This window comes from Cyanistes caeruleus, chromosome 25 (genome assembly GCF_971803275.1).
Source record: "Cyanistes caeruleus chromosome 25, bCyaCae1.hap1.1, whole genome shotgun sequence".
Taxonomy (NCBI): Eukaryota; Metazoa; Chordata; class Aves; order Passeriformes; family Paridae; genus Cyanistes; species Cyanistes caeruleus.
In genome coordinates this window covers 3,831,008-3,850,413 of record NC_141725.1, presented here as the reverse complement: position 1 = coordinate 3,850,413, position 19,406 = coordinate 3,831,008, and the positions used below count along the sequence as shown (strand labels likewise).

At 60.9% G+C, this 19,406-nt stretch overlaps 2 protein-coding genes across 5 annotated transcripts; one reads left to right on the top strand and one right to left on the bottom strand.

Annotated features, from left to right (window-relative positions):
• Window positions 1-41: 41 nt before the first annotated feature.
• Window positions 42-2,807, top strand: POLR2E (RNA polymerase II, I and III subunit E). The gene is made up of 8 exons (XM_086863115.1): window positions 42-437; window positions 572-746; window positions 944-1,059; window positions 1,456-1,536; window positions 1,698-1,756; window positions 1,973-2,051; window positions 2,190-2,263; window positions 2,532-2,807. Exons 1-7 carry the CDS (start codon window positions 381-383, stop codon window positions 2,253-2,255), a joined length of 633 nt encoding a protein of 210 aa, XP_086719241.1. The 5' UTR covers window positions 42-380; the 3' UTR covers window positions 2,256-2,263; window positions 2,532-2,807.
• A 393-nt stretch (window positions 2,808-3,200) lies between these two features.
• On the bottom strand, window positions 3,201-18,502 carry ARHGAP45 (Rho GTPase activating protein 45). 4 transcript variants are annotated; one of them, XM_086863111.1, is made up of 23 exons: window positions 17,951-18,365; window positions 15,957-16,284; window positions 14,406-14,549; window positions 13,339-13,423; window positions 13,181-13,253; window positions 12,849-12,927; window positions 12,534-12,671; window positions 12,260-12,324; window positions 11,889-11,999; window positions 11,552-11,632; window positions 11,210-11,389; window positions 10,908-11,045; window positions 10,481-10,671; window positions 10,046-10,185; window positions 9,625-9,702; window positions 9,293-9,394; window positions 8,863-9,026; window positions 8,472-8,660; window positions 8,002-8,139; window positions 6,074-6,312; window positions 5,606-5,864; window positions 5,384-5,486; window positions 3,201-5,218 (listed from the first exon to the last, which is right to left on the bottom strand). In XM_086863111.1, exons 1-23 carry the CDS (start codon window positions 18,038-18,040, stop codon window positions 4,890-4,892), a joined length of 3,444 nt encoding a protein of 1,147 aa, XP_086719237.1. In that variant the 5' UTR covers window positions 18,041-18,365; the 3' UTR covers window positions 3,201-4,889. The 4 variants fall into 4 exon arrangements, with proteins under 4 accessions (XP_086719237.1, XP_086719240.1, XP_086719239.1 ...); XM_086863114.1 differs by lacking the exon at window positions 17,951-18,365 and adding an exon at window positions 17,213-17,468; XM_086863113.1 differs by lacking the exon at window positions 9,625-9,702 and having other exon boundaries at window positions 17,951-18,502.
• Between the last annotated feature and the right edge of the window lie 904 nt (window positions 18,503-19,406).

Here is a 19,406-nt window from a genome sequence, read left to right as displayed (position 1 = left end):
AAAACTGACCAATAGAAACGCAGAGCGGGCGGGAAGCCCGCAGGGGTGTTTATCGGCAGAGACCACGAGGGCGGGGGGCAGGGACAGATCAAAGGGCGGGGTGTGGAGTCAGGTGCTGTGGGCCGCGGCCCCCGGGCGGCGATTCCCTCCCGACCGGCCGCAGGTTCCGAACAGAGGCGCAGCAATTCAGAGACCCACCCCGACAGCAGCAGAGATAAGGCCGTTCCGTCCGGAGCCAGCGGCGGGGGACAGCTCTCAGCGGACCACATCTCCCAGGAGGCTCTGCGGCTGAAGGCCCCCATGTGCGCCTCGGCGCCGCCTGTGTGTGCGCGCGGGGCAGGCGGCAGCGCGGGCAGCCCGCGGGGGCCTCAGCGGGAAAGATGGACGATGAGGAGGAGACGTACCGGCTGTGGAAGATCCGCAAGACCATCATGCAGGTCCGGGGGAACGGAGGGACCGGGAGGGCCCAGCCTGGTGTGCCGGGAGGTCTGGAAGCGCTGCGGGGTGGAGGCCGCTCCGCCGGTCCGTTCCCGGTGCGGGCGCGTTCCTGAGCCCGGTGCTGCTCCCACAGCTCTGCCACGACCGCGGGTACCTGGTGACCCAGGACGAGCTGGACCAGACGCTGGAGGAGTTCAAGGCGCAGTTTGGGGACAAGCCCAGCGAGGGCCGCCCCCGTCGCACCGACCTGACCGTGCTGGTGGCTCACAACGACGATCCCACGGACCAGATGTTCGTGTTCTTCCCCGGTGAGCAGGGGAAGCCCCGGCGGGGTTCCCAGCGGGAACGGGAGGCTCTCGGTGTCCCCGGCTCCGCCTGTGCCCCCAGGTCCAGGTGACCCCAGGATTCGGAGCACAGGGGGTTCAGATGCCCCCGGTGTGGCTGAGCCCTCGGGGAGGGGGGTTCAGAGCGCGGGGGCTCGCGGTGATCCCGGCTCTTTCCTCAGAGGAGCCCAAGGTGGGGATCAAGACGATCAAGATGTACTGCCAGCGCATGCAGGAGGAGAACATCACACGGGCACTGATCGTGGTGCAGCAGGGAATGACCCCCTCGGCCAAGCAGGTCTGTGGGGACAGGGCCATGTCCCACTTCGGGGCTCCTGGGGGGACCATGAAGGTTTTTCCCTGTTTCCTAGCGTTGCTGTGGATAAATAAAAGCCCCGAATTTACCTCTGGATAAAAGCTTTTGCTGGAGCCTGTTGTACCTTAGCACAGGCTCTTTTTTAGCACCCAAATGTGTTTAACCAGAGCAGCTGGTTCTGGTGGCAGTGGCACAGCTGAGGGCCCACGAGCAGTCAGGAGGTGGGGAAGGGAAAAGGAGATGTTTCCCTGTTCCAGGAGATCCATGTGCTCGTTCCCAGCTTGCCTGTGTCTGTGTGAGCCCAGGTGCTTACCCAGGAGCAGCTCTGAGCACTGCCAGGACTGCCCCAGCCACCTCTGATGTGCCTTTTCCTTCCAGTCCCTGGTTGACATGGCTCCCAAATACATCCTGGAGCAGTTCCTGCAGCAGGAGCTTCTCATCAACATCACAGAGCATGAGGTGAGCAGGGGTAGGATGGTCCCTCCCTTGAGCTGGCTGCATTCCTGCTGCTCCCAGAGTCCTCCTGGCCTTTTTGGGCTCAGGGACACACTTGTCCTTTTCCCCTCCCAAACACGTTGTCTCCAGTTGCTGCCTCATCTCAGCCTCTCTTATGTTTGCAGCTGGTGCCAGAGCACGTGGTCATGACAAAGGAGGAAGTAACGGAGCTGCTGGCCCGATAGTATCCTTTCAGTGTCCCTTTCAGTGTCCCTTTCAGTGTCCCTTTCAGTGTCCCTTTCAGTGTCCCTTTCAGTGTCCCTTTGGTTCCCTCCCCCCTGCTTGGGTGCGATGAAATTTGGGCTGAAAATCCCCCCTCCTGCCTCGGTTCATTTCTCTGTTTCACGAGTTGCTGACAGCCCATGGCACATCTAGAGCTTCTCCTTGACTCCCAGCACAGCAAACTGAGGGAGAACCAGCTCCCCAGGATCCAGGCCGGGGACCCTGTGGCCCGCTACTTTGGGATAAAGCGTGGCCAGGTGAGTGGAGCAGGCTGAGGCAGCAGCTCCCTGTGGCAGGGCAGGCAGGGGATGACCCTCGAGGGCATTTTGGAGCTCTTGGAGCAGGAAAAGTGTCTCCTCCTCCTCCTCTTCCTGAGCTCTGTGTCTCCCTTGCAGGTAGTGAAGATCATCAGGCCCAGCGAGACGGCGGGCAGGTACATCACCTACAGACTGGTGCAGTGACACAGTGGGTAAGGATGAGGGGACCCCCTGCTTGGGGGGGCTCTGGGCAGTGCCAGGGAATGTTCCAAGGCCAGTGTGAAGCAGCTGCTTCCAGGGAAATGTCTCAGAGTTCTGAATGGCTCATGGAGGGAGCTGCTGGGGAGAGCAGGGTGAGGCTCCCCTGCCACCCGTGCCTCTGCTCAGGCTGTGCCCATTGGGATTTGGGGTGGTCAGAGGGAGCTGGAGCAGGATCAGGTCAGGGGCAGGAGGTGATTCCCATTCCTCCTTCTCTTCCAGGTGTGAGAATCTGCATGGCTTCCACCAGCAGTTCACAGGAGCTGGGAGATTCCTGCACTTGGAGGTGGCCAAGGAAATCCTCTTCCCACGTTGCCTCTCTGCAGCTCCATCACTGGGCCTCATTCCCTGTCTTCCAGCTTGGACTTCGTGGTGACCCCTCAGTCCCCTCCAGCACTCAGCCATGGAAACCTGAAGTGATGGGAGGAAATGAGTAGGAAAGGCTTTTGCTTGCCTGTTTTTATGAGCTCTTGTTTGAAATAAAGATTTGTACCCTCAGTGCTGTGGTGTTGTTCAGCCTCTCCCTGCGGCAAAGCCTTGAGACTCTGCAAGTTCCTGTATTTTTCATTGTGTTTGGAATCTCTTCCCACTGGGCCTCTGCATGGTGGCTGAGCTCTGCAGACCCTTTGCCAGCTGCCCTGGGTGATTTGGAAGCTGCAGCTCAGATTTACCTTGTTCCTTCCCTGATCTCCTGCCCTGTCCCCTGGTTTGGGACCCTGGTGTTCGGACACTGTGATGGAGAGTTGCTCATCACCCCCAGTTGCACTCATTTGAATCCATCCCAGGACTCTGGGGAGCTTTAAACTTCACTTTTTATGCCAGAATCACTTGGATTTGTTCTCCTGCAGCTGAGGGAGCCTGGAAGATCATGATTCCCAGGACAAACACGAGTCAGAACACACTGGTTTTATTGGTTTTTTGTGAAGCTTGTCAACGTGAACACAGCAAGGCAGCGTCGTGCAGCAGCACAGGCCTGTCAGGACAAACACAGAATCAACACAACCAGGAGGGAGCTGCCACCGTGGGAAGCTCAAGCACAGCTTTAGCCCCTTCTCTCACTCACACTCACCTTCATCATCCTCACCCACCCTCACATGCACGCAGTACCGCCGTGGCAGCAGCGTTCCCACATCCTCCTGCTGCCCTGGAAAAATCCAACTATCCTGTGGAAGAGCTGGAGGGCACAACAAATCCTGGGGGTCTCCAGCTCTTCCCTGGCTCAGTTCCAAACCTGACTTAACCTGGGTTTATGTACCTTTGTTGAGATGGGTTCTCCATTGACTTCAGAGGGTTTAAACCTCCCACCCATTGCCTGGTTCTACAGTACCAAGGTGTCTGAGACCCCCCCACCATCACCTGGTCTGTCTCCCACAAGCAGGAGAACAAAGGAAAAGGCTCTCAGCTCATTCCAAGCTAAAACTCGTTTCTCTGTGCCTCAGTGCAGGAAAGTCTCATAGCTTTTAAAAAACCAAAACCACTTTGGCTTTAGTCCGTTTGCCAGCAGAGGTAGTGGAGTCATGTTGAAGGGTTGATTCATGTCTTTACAGAAAAAGAAGCTCAAGATTATACTGGCTGGGGCTGGATCCAGGCCGTGGTGGCCCTGAGGAGGAGGAGGAAGAGGCACTTCCCTGTGGGGACCTGCCCCTTGCCCAGCTCCAAGAGCAGAGGGAGTTAGTCCTGGACTTGCAGCGCAGCTTTTTGGAGATGAAATGACTGTACAACCAAACCCTGAGAGCTCAGCAGGGCTCAGGACCCTGCAGGCAGGCAAATCTGCCCTGAGGCTGTCCACAGCCTGTGACTGCTCCTTGCATGGCTCCTGCCAAGGAGGGAAATGCCCACCAATCCAAATATCTGTCAATCCAAGCAGCAATGCAGATGCCATCAGCTGGGCCAGGACCACACAGTGCTGAGGTTTTGGGGCAGGAAGTCCATCCTGAATTCTAGTTCAGTCAGGTGCCAGTGAGGGACATCCCCTGAGATCCTGGCAGATGGCACAGCCCCAAAGCCAAGCCTGGCTCGGGGTGAGATGGTGCAGGGACTGCGCTGCTCCAGCCGTGTCCCTGTCCCAGTGAGCTGCCTCCAGTTCCGTCTGTCCCTGTGGTGCCATCCTCCTGCCCATCCTGAGTGACTGCTGTCCCCATGTCACCCCTGGCAGCCTCAGCCATCAGGGGTGACCATGTCCTTTGACTCATCCAACCTCAATCTTGCAGCACAGGTGTGGGATTCAGGGATTCAGGAGCACAGCAAAAATAAAACACCTGACACAGGCACAGCCCTGGGTTCCTTCCCAGTCCTGAACAAGTGGAGGGTCTGCCCAGACTCAGCTCCCAGGCAAGGTCCTTCATGGCCCTGGCTGAGCCAGGGGTCCCAGCAGGCTGTGACCCCATCCCCTGTCTGGGCACCAAGGGGCTCAGAGGTTTTGTGTGAAAGCTCCAGCCAGGAAGCAGCCAGGACTCACAGCTGACACACCAAACCCCTCCAGGCTTCCATGTGTCCCTCCCACCCCTCCACATTCCAGTTTCCAGCATCTGGACAGCCTCTGGGATTTGCCCCTTCGTCCATCCCAGTGTCCATGGTGGCTTAGAGGAGCCGGGGCTGCAGCTCGTGGCTGCCGTGGCCCCGAGGGCTGCCGGGCTGGTTTGTGGCATCCCTGGGCGTGGTGGGGCTGCGGCTCTCAGGGTGTTCCTCCGCATCACTTTGCTCGTCCCCAGGACTGCAGCAGCGAGGAGCGGAGCCCTCTGCATCCGACTGGCCCACGCTGCAGCTCCGGCTCCGCAGCCCCTCGCTCCCCTCCTCGCAGATATGAACCTCCTCCGTGCTGGTCTCGCTCCCCTGCTTGCTCAGCTGTGTCCGTGGCTCCCCGGCATCCTCCAGCTCCGAGTCGGAGTCCACGGAGCGGTCGCCAGACTCTGTGGGACAGAGGAGCTCTGTGCCACCCTCCAGCCCAGCACCTGGCTTCAGCAGGAGCTGCATGCAGCAAAGCCTGGGTTCCTGGGGCAGGGATGGGTCTGTGTGCCCTCCGTGCCTCCCAAGGGACCTGCACCTGCTGGGAACCCCCAGTGCTTCCCACTGACCTGCGAGCGAGTCAGCGCTGAAAGCCAAACTCCCCTTCTCCGAAGGCAGCTCCAGGTAGGGGCCGGTGCCAAGAGGAGCCACAGGAGAGGAGCCTGAATGGGCCTGGGAGGGAACAGGGATGGTGGTGAGGGCACGGAGGAGAGTTCTCACTCCCTGGGAGTTGACTCCAGAGAAGGTTCATGGAACACCCCCGAGGGTCCCCTCTCCCTGGGCGCTCCTACCCGCTCATCACCACTGGCCACCTCCTCCGTGGCGCCCGAGCCGCGTCTGCCGGGCTCGGCCGGTGCCAGGTCCTTGTGCTCGAAGATGGTGGGGTAGAAGATGATGAGTGCCTCAATGATCCGAGCTTGGTGGGGATAATCCACCAGCGAGGACAAGGAAATCGTGGCATCCGTGGGCCTGGGGCGCATCAGTGTTGGCCCAAAGACGATGCCCAGGTTGCCTGAGGTCATCTTGTTGTCCTGCTCCACTTCCATGATCCTGGGTGGGAGGGGGAGGAAGAGCTTGTGAGAGCGAGGAGGGAGAGGGGTGGATGGGCAGGGCTGAGGGGAGATGCTGGGCTGGAACACTCAGGGTAAGGAGAGAACCATGGATCTTCCTCCTGGCACCAGCGAGGAGGCTGCACTCACCCCAGGGGAGAAAGGGAAGGTGCCCAGCAGCCACACAGGCTCTGGCCATGCCCCTCTCACCTCCTCAGGTGCTGCAGGAGGTACTGGAGCGTGGCCATGTTCTCGCAGGGGAGCTCCTTCAGCAGCTCCCTCAGCTTCAGCACCAGGCTCAGCACCACCTGGTCGGTGTCGGCTCCTCTGTCCAGCAGCTCAGGGCCGCCCTTCCCGCTGCGGCCCTTGGCCTCACCGCCCTGCAGGCTCTCCTTGGCCAGCCCCATCAGCTCGTTGTACAGCCTGAAGGGCATGAGGGGCTCCGGCAGCTGCAGGGAGAAGAGAAGAGATGATCCCAGTCCTGGGAGCAGATCCCACCTCCATCAGAGCCGGACCTGTGCCGAGCTGGTGACACCTGGGGCATTTCTACAGTGAGGAAACATCTCTGGAAGTGCCTGAGGCCAGCTCAGAGAGGGCTTGGAGCACTTTAAACATCCATTTCGGAATTCCATGAGTCTGTGACCTGCAGTGCTGCAAACCTCTCCCCAGAGGTGGTATTTATTTATCCATTTCCTGGAGCGTGTCAGTCCAGCCTCGTTAGCCCTGGCCGATGAACACTTGTGAAGTTCAAGCCAAAAGCAGCGTTTGATCCACCCCTGGGTGCTCCCACCTGGCTTGAGGTGCAGGGATTCCCTTTTTTTCCTGGAAAATCCCTGGCTGGGGTGGGCCCAGCTGGAGGTTCCCCAGCAGATAAGGGCTGGCTGGGAAGAGGACAAGGATGGGCTGTTGTGGGTGGGGGTGGCAGGATGTGCAGGGCACAGGATGTGCAGGGCACAGCCTGCAGCAGGGCTGGGGCTGCGGCGGGGGAAACTCTGCTTTGAAGTTTGTGTGAAGCAGAGGGAGCTGGTGTTGGGTGTTCCACATGGCTGGGGATGTTTTCAGAGCAGCCTCAACGGATGTTTTGGGGACAGGCTGCCTCACAGCAAACGTGTTCCCTCCATCCACCCCTTTGTAGAAGGACTTTAAGCCACTTCTCTGCAGCAAGGGGTCAGGCTGGGGCTCAGCACTGATTTCCCCCTCTCTTTCCACTCTGCTTCTCTTTGGAGAAACCATGGAGACCACTCAGAGTCCTGATGTGCAGGAGCCCAAGGACACAGCTTTCCCTGTGAGGTAACACAGGGCTGCCCCTCTGGAGGGGTCACAGTAAAAAGCAGCACAAAGAGTTAATCCACGGCTGCCTGCGAGGGAGAAGCAGCTTCCGCTGCGCTCCTGCCTTGCGGTGGTGGCTGTGGGAGGATGTGGGTGACGCTGTTTGCAACGACAGCTTGGGTATGGGGTGGGGGTGCTGGGGCTGAGCACACCCTGGGGTGGCCCGAGGGGCAGAGACCCCGCTGAGCACATCCCAGGGTGATCCCAGGGGCAGAGACCCTGCTAAACCCACCCCATGGTGATCCCAGAGGCAGAGACCCTGCTGAGCACATCCCATGGTGAACCCAGGGGCAGAGACCTTGCTAAACCCACCCCAGGATGACTCCAGGGGCAGAGAACCCACTGAGCACATCCCAGGGTGATCCCAGGGGCAGAGATCCTGTTAAACCCACCCCATGGTGATCCCAGGTGCAGAGACCCCTCTGAACCCCCCCAGGGTGATCCCAGGGGCAGAGCCCACCCCATGGGGATGTGACTCAGCTCCTGCAGGGTGACCTTTGCAGGTCCCTTCCCTTTTTGGGTAGCCAGTTCCCCAATTGGAAGGGGTGGAGCGTTTCTTGTTCGGTGCTTGGGCGTGTCGCTGTTCTGTGGCTGTGACCACAGTGACGCTGTGTGGGATGAGCTGGGGGGGTCACTGTGGCCCCATCTCCAAGGCCAACCCACCCCCTCCACCCAGGAATGACCCCTCCCTCCCCACCCACCCACCCAGTCACTGAGCCCACCTGGAGCAGAATTCCTCCTGCCAGGTTGGTTCCTCTGGCCAACTCCCCTCCCCAATCCCCCCCCATGAGGCACCACCAGCACCTCACCTGTCTCAGGTAGAGCTTCAGGACGTTGCTGATGTCATGGGGGGAGGCCTGGGACAGCTCCACCAGCTCCTTCCCATTCTCAAAGGCCTGGCAAAGCTTCTCCACACGGGTCTTGACACCGTTAACTCGGTAGATGCCCTGTGAAAGAGAGAAAAGTGGAGCTGAAGTGAGGGGAGAGGTTCCTCTTCATATTTGCATGGCACACTGAGCTGTGTGCTCCCATCCTCTCCTTTTGGAGTGGGAAATCCCTTTGGGAAGTCATTTTGGGATATCTCCTTCCAGCTCAGTCATTCCTGCCTCACAGGAAAGCAGGAGGCAGGAGCGGGGATTTTCCAAAGGCAGAGTTTGGGTGTCTGGGCCATCCCTTGCCCTGTGGAAATCTGAAGTCCAGCCTGTTGGTTTTCCAGAGGATCCTTCCAAGGGCCTGTGGCTCAGCCAGCTGAGGAGGAGGAGAGGGGAGTGTCACCCACCTTGGTTTTCAGGGCCCGCTTCTCGATCTCCGAAATGCATTTCTTGACGATGAAGGGGATCCCATCCGGGCTGCCCTGAGACGCCTTCATGAAGTCCTGCCCAAAGAGCTGCAGCTTCCCTTGGAGCTTCTTGTGCCCACACTGGATGGCCAAGGTCTCCAGGCACTTCTTGTGGCAGGCCAGGTAGCACTGGAAGAGAGAGGGGAGGTTGGGGGACAGCCACAGAGACACCAGGCACTGCTCAGAGCATGGTGGGAGACGGGAAAAATGCCTTGGGGGTGCTGCAGCAGCGAGGGAAAGCCCTGTTTTCCACCTGGAACCCTCCCCACAGGAGAAAATTCCTCCTGGCCATGGTCAGAGCTGGGTTCCACCCCCAGTTCTCCCAGCTCACCTCCTCGCACTCGGCTCCCTGGAAGTACACGTAGCTGTTGCACTCCCGACATTTGGAAGGGGCACGGAGCTTCCTCAGCCGATGGGTCTGGGCAGCCTTGGACAAGCCAACATTCCTGAAGGGCCCTGTGGGAGCTGCCAGCTCCGGGGTGATCCCGTTGATGCCTGTGGAAAAGGAAATGCGAGATCAGGCACAGCTTGAGCAGGACTGTCACCGCTCTGAGCAGGGCTCATCCCTCAGGAAAGGCAGAGCTGCTGGGGACACCGTCAGCAATCTCCAGCAATTGTTGGGTTTGCCTGCAGAACTACAGAATTTGGGAAAAGCAGCTGGCAGGGAGCTCTGCCATGGTGGGGGGGGGGGGTGTGGCAGCAGCTCTGTCACCTCCCACCCTGTCACCTCCCACCCTGTCACCTCCCACCCTGTCACCTACTCTGCTCAAAGGGAGTGGAGGTCCCGTCCTTCTCCTCCAGCTCCTCACTGGAGGATGCGGTGCCGTTGGATGACAGCCGCTGGAGCTTGTGGCCGAATTCACCTGTCCAAGGAAAGCCCACAGGGCAATGAATCACCTGCAAAGCTGCTTCTCTTCGAGAGCTCACCCCACCCCATCAAATCCCACCCTATCCCACTGGAGACTGGGATCAGCACGGTCATTTACAACAGGGTTCTCACAAGGCAGGTAAAGCAGGGGACGGTCCTGCCTCCCTGGGAACCTCTGGGTTCAGACTGGCTGTGCTGGGAGGGGCTCCTGGGCTCCGTATCTACCTGCACTGGAATCCAGGCTGCTGTCAGCATCAGCAACAGAAGTTGGCCAGGATTTATGGACCTGGTGTCCCCTCCCACCTGCAGAGAGAACACACAGTCCGTTGGGATTGCTGTCTGTGTTTGGGAGAAAATGGCTGGAGAACAGCCTGGATGCCAGGAGAAACTGGGGCGACTGGGGGAAGCTGCTGGTGGGGTTTGGTGCCTCCAGTGACACCCAGCAAGGAAAGGGGAGATGGGCAATGGTTTGTTAAGCGACCAAAATCAAGATCTGATTTAGTGTCCTTCAGGAAATCCAGTCTGGGAGGCTCCCAGCCTATCCTGCTGCTGCCAGCAAAGCCCCTGGTACCCTGGGGGTCCCACTCTGCTCCTGCCTTGGGGGACATGGGGCAGGTGATGCAGAACTCTGGGGCTCCAGACTCACCTCTTCGCTCGGCTGCTCCAGCCCCACTTGGTGACTCCTTGGCTCCTGCTGCTCCCTCCGAGCCAGCCCCGGCCCCTTCTGCACTCGTGGAGAACTCGCTGGCATTGAAGCTGCCCTTCCGTGCCCGAGTAAAGGGAGACCTGGAGGGGAAAAGGGGAAAAGGGAATGTGGATGGAAACACTTCAAAACTTTATCCATGGCTGCCATCCACCCATCTCAGGAATCACAGTCTCTTAAATAAACAGCCTGTCTCATCCATTGAAGGATAAGAGAGCAATTCCCAGCTGCTCCAGCCCCAGCATTCCCAGCAGGAGCTGCCTTCAGGAATGCTGAAAGCATCCTGCCTCCTGCAGGAGAGCGTGGGTGGCAGGAGATAACGAAGGGAACACGGCTGAACCGGAGCATTACCCAGGAATGAACCCTCTCCACCCTTACCAGGCGTTGTGGGACACGTAGGGCTCAAAGTCGTACTGGACGTCGGGCTCGTCGCCGCGCTGCAGCTGCCGGACGTGGGAGGCGTACTGCTGGCCCGGGTCGTAGAGCTTGCTGCTCTCACACAGCGTCTGGAAATTCACGGGCAGCGGCGCTGTCTGCATGTGCATGAGCTGGTAGAAGGAGATGGTGGCCTAAAAGTGACGTGGAGAGGGACAGTGAGCTTGGTGGCACGTGAGGAGCTCTGGGTTAGGTGGGAAATCAGGAGCACAAAGCAGCGCCTTTCTGAGCCAGAGGGAGAGGGGAGCTCTGCATCCACCTAAACGCCCTCTGGAATAGCAGCAGCTCTGCTGGAAGGCAGCTCTGAGCTCTCCAGAGCAGGGCACAGTCACCTCCTGCCCTGGGCACACCCCAGGCCAGCCCCACTCACCGACTTGATGACCTGGTCAGTCTGTTTGATCACTTCATGGATCTGCCGCAGGGAGTTCACCTTGGTGTCCTCCAGCTCCTGCTTCTGTGTGTTTGCATCGGCCACACAGGTGCGATACGTGGCCATGGCCTCTTCTGCCTAGGAGTTGGGAGAGCAAGGGATGGGAGCAGCTCAGAGGTGAGGAGAATAAGAACAGCCCCTTGGACCCGGTTCATCCAGGCATTTTTGAGGAGCAGTTTGCCCCACGTGGCTCAGGGGAGAGCAGGAGCAAGGAGGCCCCTCCAGAGCTGTCACCCTCCTACCTTGTTCTTGGCTTCCTCTTCCAGCCGCTTCTTCTTGTCCAGGGTTTTGGTGGTGACGCTGCTGGTCGTGTTTTGCTGCTCCTCCTCTGCTTTCACCGCCATGTACTTGGCCTTGTCGTGCTCCTCGCTGCGCTGCATGTACGTCTGCTTGGCCTTGCGCAGGTTCCCCTCCGCCTCTTGCTGCCAGGGAGAGCCAGGGTGAGGCTGGAGCCCAGCAAGGGGGTCACCAGCTCCTCTGTCACAGCAGAGGCACCCAACACTGCTGGAGAGGAGCAGGGTGCCCAGCACCCTCAGAGGAGGTTCTTCCAGGCTGGGATTGGGAACACAAACCCAGCCACTCACCAGTTTCCTCTGCGCCCGGTGCCACTGCTCCTTGATCTCCTTCCTGCGTTTCTCGTGCTCCAGGCGCCTCACCGTCAGTGGCTGCATGGGGAAGGGAGGAACAGCCCCTGATGAGCTGAGCTGAGCACTCCTGCTGTGCCAAGGCTTCACATGGAGAAGTGCCCTGTGGTGGTCACTATCGCTCCTGGGACAGGTCACAGGCACTGGTTTGTGCCAGGGATGAAAATCCACAGCCTGGGAAGTGCTGGATGCAGGTTCCCCCTGGACTGAGCTAAGGAAGAGCCACCTCTGCAACACCAGGACCTCCAGCCCCGGGAAAGACCTTCAGTCCCCTCACCTGGAGGAAGGTTTGTTGCTGCAGGGTGTTGGCTGCCTGCAGAACTGAGGTCCCGTGCTCCATGTCCTGCTCCAGGGCCAGCAGATAGATGGACAGGAAAGGCATGTTGGTCTGGGGAGAGGGAAAGCACATCTCCCTGAGCACCAGCACCCAGCATGAGCCCAAGGAGATGAGTCCTTCGGGGAGGAAGAGCCAGAGGGAAGGTAAGGCTGGTAACTGCTGGTAAAAGCCCCATCCCGAATTTCTGCAGGCAAAGCTCTGGAGAGGTGTACCCATGTCCTCCCAAGCTGGGGCACGTGAAATGGGCTCTCCAGGACTGCTGGCTCTCAATCCAGTCTGGCACTGGGGACTTCAGGGACCTGGGGACTTACCTCCTGACTGATGGTTTGCTTGCAGCTGTTTGCCATCTTCTGGAGCCCTTTGGCAAACTCCATCTCTGGAAGAAAAAGGTTGAAAGTGAAAAGACACACGAGACACCGGGATTTCCCTGGTGGAACCCAATCTCCTTTTGAAAAATTAATCAGGAACCTGAGGAGTGAGGTTCCCACTGCCCTGGCAGCATCAGCCTCCTCCAGGTGGGACCTCAACCTGTCCTGTGGCTCAGCCCTGCTCCAGAAGGGACCCAGCTGCTGTTCCCCCACTCACCCAGTGTGGTCCTCTTCTCCAGGTATCCGATCAGGTCCTTCATGTACTTGGAGATGGTTTTGGCGTACTGGAGGGCAGCGTCCACGCCCCCCTCACAGCGCTGCAGCATCACGTCCACTTCCTCGGCCGGAGGACGGGCTGGGGAGGGATGGACACTCCGTGGGCTTCCAGTGCAAACCCCCCCCAGCTCTGTGCCAGCCCCAGTGCCACCAGCTCTGCTGAGGAGTCAGTGTGGCTCAGGACAGCAGCGATGATGGGAAAGGTGCCAGTTCCTGCACAGACCCCAAACCCTGCACCCAGAATAATCCTGCTTACCTGAGTCGTAGCTGCCCATGCCCGAGGGCACTCCATCTCCTCCAGGCCCAGGAATCCCCCCATAGAGGCTCTCCATAGTCTTTGGGAATTGGGAAAGAAGAGGGACTGGTCAGCCAAGAGGATGGGGAGCAGCTGGAGGGGCTGGCAGATGGAGGGAAGCCGGAGCTGCTGGAGCCTTTTGGCCGCTGCTGGAAGTCAGCTGTGCCCAGGAGCTAATGGAACTGTCACTGGAGCAACACCCTGCTCTGGGCTCACAGCAGAGCTGAGGGGAGCAGCCAGAGCCCTGTGCCATCCTCAGCCCCACGTGGTGGGAGCAGCCAGGTATCACTCACCTGGTTCTGGTCGCTGGGTGGGATGGAGAGGATGGTGCTGCTGTCCACCTCCCCCATGAGGAACTCGGACACCCTGTGGGGACAGGAGCACGGCTGGGCTCAGCACAGGGACAGTGACACAGGCTGCCTGCAGGGGATGGCTGCCCAAAGTCCCTTACGTGCTGCTGAAGGACACGGCGATGGCCTCCACCGCCTTCTCGAACTCCCGCTTGTCTGCCTCATTGTTGGATTCGTAGTGGAAACCTGGAGATGAGGAAATGTGGGAGCCCTGTTGCCACAAGCAGCTGTCCCTGTCTCAGCACAAAGACCTGCCAGCTCATGCTGGTATCAGAGGGGGCTTTGGGGCTGGGGAAAGGGCTGGGGTGAATCAAAGGAGCAGTGGGAAGGATCATTCCTATGGATGATGGATTTTTCCAGAGCAGTAGTTTCCCCCTCCTCCTTCCCGGATTGACGTTCCTGACAGCATCTCTTGGCTTGTGTTTCTGTTTATTCCCGTTGCTCAGGGCTGCTGGAAAAGTGCTGCTGGACCTGTTCCACTGCCTGCCCTGCCTCGTGGCTCCTCCAGACCCTTCTCCAAGCAGGACAAACTCCTCCAGGAGGGCTCTTACCCACAGTCAAACAAGGAACCACCACCAGCAGCAGGAACTGGGGCCGACAGCGCTTGGCAGGCACCCACACCATGGGACAGCAGCAGCCAGGGCTCCTGGGCAGACCCTGGGCCAATTGGGGTGGGGAGAATTCTGCTCTAAACCCATTCCCTCCCATCCCTGTGTGGGAGCAGCCTCATGGCAGCCCTCCTGCCATCCTGTCCCCCATGGCTGCTGTTGGGTGTCCAGGAAGCCACAGGTGACTCAGAAGCTTGTGCTGTGGCTGCGGTAGGTGCAGCCACCCCCTCCCCGTGGGTGACAGCGGCAGGAGGTGGTGCCCAGCTGGGATCTGACCTCCCAGACCCTGCTCCATAAACACGAGAGGCTGCCAGGAGCAGGATCCGATTATTTCAGTGTTTTTCCTGTGGCTGTGCCTGGAAACCCCCAGGCAAGATCTGTCATTTCTGACACTACATCATCCCTAAAGCTGAACCACAGCAAGAGGAAGACAATGCTTTCACCCTCTCCACCAGTCCATGGGGCAGCTCCACTCCTGGCTCCATGGGCCCTCCAGTTCCCCCACACCCACCGTGGGGCAGGAGGGGAGCGGGACAGAGCTCCCAGCCCCAGGCTCTCACCCTTGACTTTGGAGATGAGGGTCCCGGCGGCCGTCAGGGTCTCCAGGGTGTTGAGCAGTGGGTACTTGTTGATGACCTGGCGCAGGATGCGCAGGGTTTCACCCAGGCACTCGTGGGCCAGCGGCCGCTGGGGCTCCTTGGGGTCTGCAAGAAAGGGGGGCTGAGATGCTGCATCCTCGTCCCACATCCCTGCCCTGTGCCCCACATCTCTGCTCTGCATCCCTGTCCTGCACCCATCCTCTGCTGACCTCCCAGCCACCGCCTGCCCGCCACGTCCCACCCAGGCAGGGACCTGCCACCAGACCAGGCAGCAAACCCCCCTGGCCTCGGGGCCCCCCAGGACTGCCATGGCCACATCCTGCTTGTCCAGTACCTCCCCACAGCCGTGGCCGTGTGTCTCCTGCCCAGCCTGGTGTTGGCCAGGGGGCAGTCTGACCTTTGAGGCATTTTTTCCTCCACAGTAACTTTTTCCCTTGAAAGCAGTTTGGGAATTTCCTCCATTTCCTTCCCTCCCTCCTGCCAGATGGACGCTCCCAGCCAGGAGGGATGGGCCTGGTCCAGCCAGGCTTTCTGCATCCCACAGGTTCCCCCCAGGGCTCTCCCTGCTGTGGGCTCCAGTTGCCAGCCCAAGGGCCTGGCCAGGACCCCCCAGTGCAGGGCTAGGGCTGGGGATTGGCAACCTGGTTAGGAAGTGAGGAACCTCCCTCAGGAAAGTGCTGGGATGGGGGATCAGCACCCACTGCCCAGCCAGGTGAAGCCTGTCGCCCTGAAAACTCAGCTTCTGAGCTTGCTGACATGGTTTTCTAAAGACTTTTCCAGGACAGTAACTGTAAACATAGATATGTGTATCTATGTAAGATATGTGTATCTATGTAAGAATGTGTACATTCTTTCTGTTCCACATCTTGTGATGGACATCATCTCTCATGGCCAGTGCAGTGGGAAAGTGTTATCCTGACCATCCCATCCCTGGCCGTGGGCAGAACCTATAAATCCTGGGAGGAAAAATAAACTTTCTCTTCCATTCCCCACACCTCGACCTGTGTCCGTGTGATCTTTTCATCTTCAGCGGCAACAGAAGCCCCCTCCCCATCCCAACCTCCAGCTCAGGGTTGGGAAGAGGTTTCTGCAAAACCAGGACCGACAACGTGGTGTCTGTCACATGTCCCCAGCCCACGGGATCGATGCATTCCCCCGTGTCCCCTTGGGCAAGGAGAGCTGCTCGGGAGCCTGCAGACCACCCAACCCCTCCTGCTGCCCGTCCTGGTGGGCTGGGGGGCCGTGCTCGGCACCCCATGTGGGTCGGGGGGCCCTGGCAGGCGGCTGGCACGGCCGTGCTGTAAACAGGAAAACGGGCGGATGAAAATAGCTCGCGGCAGGAAGCCGCTGTTATCCTGGCTCCGAGTTCCACTCACCCACCACTCACCCACCGCCTCTGACTGCGGCTGCACGGTCCCCCCGGGGCTGCTGCTGCCCTCTGGCCCAGGCAGAGCCCCCCACCCACGGCTGGGTCTGTCCCGGGGGGCTGCGGTGCGGGTGTTTGGCGCTCACCATCGCGCAGCACCATATCCCGCAGCTTCTCCAGGGCATCGGCGAAGCGGGCGACGTCCGCCAGCAGCTGGGAGATGTCCTCGGGGTCGATGAAGGGACCCTCCCCGCCCTCCATGGGGCTGTAGGACGTGGGGGTCTTGTGTCCCTTGGGCACGGTGCGGGGGGCTGTGGGCAGGGAGAAGCCGGTGGTGCTGGCATGGCGGCTCAGGCTGCTGGGGCGCTTCAGGGTGCCCACGGCGCTGGGGCTGCTGCTGAGCTTGGCGCTGCCTGGGGGCAGCTCCCCCACGCTGGAGCCCGGTGCCTCCAGGCAATCCTTGCGGGAGAGGTCCTGGGGAGCAAGGGTGAGTGTCAGGGCACAGCCAGCACGGCGGGGACCCTGGAGAGGGAAGTACTCCAGGACCCCCCACGCCACCATCCTGGGGAACAGCCTTGGGGGGCTGGTGCCAGACCATCCAGATGTGTCGTGCCTCAGTTTCCCCAGGCAGGGATCCCCTCCCAGGACTGTCCTGGGAGAGTGGGCAGGGTCTGGGCACTCGCCCGGCTGCCCCCACCAGTCCCTGCCAGCTCCTCTGGGTCCGTGTTTGTCATGAGGGGCACGCAGTGACAGTGTGGGTGACACTGCTTGCCCACCCCAGCACCCACCGTGATGGGGCTGCCCATCCCAGGGGGCTGGGGACCCCAACACAGCAAAATGGCAGCAGGATCCGGCCCGCGTAGCTCTTCCTCTTTTTCAGCAGCTCCCATGCTGGGGGAGGAGGCAGAGGCAGGGACACCTCCCAGGCTGTTGTTGGGGGCTTTGCAGGTATTTTACAGATGGAGGAAGCCCCAAATTTCTAGGGCTAAAATCGCACTGAGGGAGGGGCTGGTAGCGGCACTGTTCAGAGCTGTGCATGGCTTACACATCCAGCGGGAGTCCTTGGGTGTGGGGAGGGGACCCTGCAGCCCCTCAGCCTCCCAGCAGCTCCCACCAGTGACCCAAACGCGCGGGGTCTGAGCATCCCCGGCCGGGAGCTGCCGGAAGTGTTTCTGGCACCGGCGGGGCAATCACGGAGCACCGAGAGCACGAGGCTTCCGCGGGCGAGGGCGAACGGGGGAGCCCATCCCCGGGGGGGCCAGACCACCATGGGGCTGCAAGGAGGCGCAAAGACCCCAAAACTCCTGGGGCCACCCCACCCCTGTCTCGGTCCTCCCGGATTGCAGCGGCCCCGGCGCCCCCCGTCCCTCCCTCCGGTGCCCCGGGGTGCCCCCGGCCGTACCGTCAGCCTCACGGCGGGCGTGCGGGGCAGCGAGTCCAGGGAGCGCTGGGGCGGGTGGGCTCTGCCCGCCGCCGCCGAGGGGCTGTAGCTTTTCCTGCCCGCAGCCCGGCCGAGCATCCCGCTGGCCGCCACCCATAGGCCCCTCTCCCGGGGATGGGGACGGGGATGGGGACGGGTGTCCCCTGCTAAGGAGCCTCGGGTGGGCTCCGGGTCGCCGTCGACCGCATCGTGCCCGGCCGGTGTCGCCCCACGCACCGGGACTGGGGCGCAGGCGCGGGGCGGGCAGTGCGGGGTGCGCCGGGGAGCCCCGGCCCGCAGCGTTTCCTCCTGGCCCCTCCGGCCCCGGGGGGCTCCACATGGCAATAAATAAATATCTAGCAGAGCCGAGGCACCGGGGCTGGCCGAGCCTGCGGTCGCCCCGCTCCCATCCCGGTCCCCAGGGAGGTTTGAGTCTCTCTGCCCTTCCCAAACCCTCGGACACGGCCCCCCCATTTCCTCCCTGTCCCTTCCTGCCCTCCCGCCTCCCTCGGCCCCTGCTCAGTCCCCTTCATCTGGGGTAAAATTCCACCCCCCGCAGCCCCTTGAGTACGGTTTTTTCTCGTTTCCCTCCTCTTTACAGAGCTCCTGGACGTACCCAGGGCCCCATTGCCAGCTTGTGGCTGTGGCCAGCAGTTCCGTGGCTGCTGCTGCCCCTACAATCCCCACCGTGCCAAGGGTACCGGGGGAACACTCACTCACCGGCAGGGTCTGTGGGACGGGGCTTCCCGCCCGGCTCTTCTTGGAGATGGAGGGGGTTTTTATGAGCTCTCGCTTCTTCCGGGAGAACATCGTTCCCGGGGGGCCGCTGTCCTCAGCTCCTGGCTCGGCCCGGCCGCGGTGCGGGTTCCTCCGGGCTCCGCTCACATTCGCGGGGCGCAGTGGCAGGAGGGCGCGTGTGACGCCGCCTCATTTCCTCATCGGCTTCGCAGCCCGAACAGGAAAAGCCGAACGCGCACCCTGGCTGGGGCCAGGGGCACCCTGGCTGCCCTGCAGGGTCCCAGGGGGCAGCGGGACCCCGGCACTTCTGGGGATGCTTGAGGGGGTTTGGGTGCTGCAGGCCGGGGTTTACAGAGGGGTGGGGGGCTGAGCCCCGCTCCGTGCTGGTCCCCGTGGCACTGCCGCGCTCCGGGGAGTTCACGCTGTTTGGGGATGCCCACCCGTCCTAGCGCCATCCCTCTGGAGTGGAATGGGGGGCTCTGAGCTCCCACTCGTGGGATGCTCCCGGCTCTGCCCTTCCGTGGGCTCGGTGTCGGTGCCGGGACCGGCCCTCTGGGGGTCACAGCCCTGCCCCTTGTCCCCACCGCCCTCTGCGCACCCACAGTCCCACCCGTGATTCTCCCACCCACGGGGCATCGCGACCTCACAACGGGACTATCCCGGGCACGTCGGATAAACTCCGGTGAGGGCCGGGCCGGGCCCTCCGGGTGCTGCGTGGGGACCCCCGGCCGCTGCCCACGGGCTGCTCGGGCCGGCTGCCAGCCCCACCGAGGGTCGCGGGGTGACGGTGTGTCCCCCCCGCTTCGTCCCGGGACCTCCCCGCGGGGCCGGGCCGGGCCGGGCCGTCTCGAGTGGAATTTCTGCCGGCCCCGTTGGGACACGGGCACGGCGTGGGGTGGGGAAAGGAGAGCGGGACGGGGTCGGGGATGGGTGCGGGGACGAGGAAAGGTGTAGGTGTGCCCTGCGTGTGTGCGTGACCGTGGGTGTGCGCAGGCAGGTGTGAGTGAGTGAGTGAGTGTGTGTGCTTGTGTGTGTGTGTGTGATGTGTGTGTGTGTGTGTGTGATGTGTGTGTGTGTGTGTGTGATGTGTGTGTGTGTGTGTGTGATGTGTGTGTGTGATGTGTGATGTGTGATGTGTGTGTGTGATGTGTGTGTGTGATGTGTGTGTGTGTGTGTGTGATGTGTGTGTGTGATGTGTGTGTGTGATGTGTGTGTGATGTGTGTGATGTGTTTGTGTGTGTGTGTGATGTGTGTGTGATGTGTGTGTGATGTGTGTGTGATGTGTGTGTGTGTGTGTGTGTGTGTGTGTGATGTGTGTGTGATGTGTGTGTGTGTGTGTGTGATATGTGTGTGTGATGTGTGTGTGTGTGTGATGTGTGTGTGATGTGTGTGTGTGATGTGTGTGTGTGATGTGTGATGTGTGATGTGTGATGTGTTT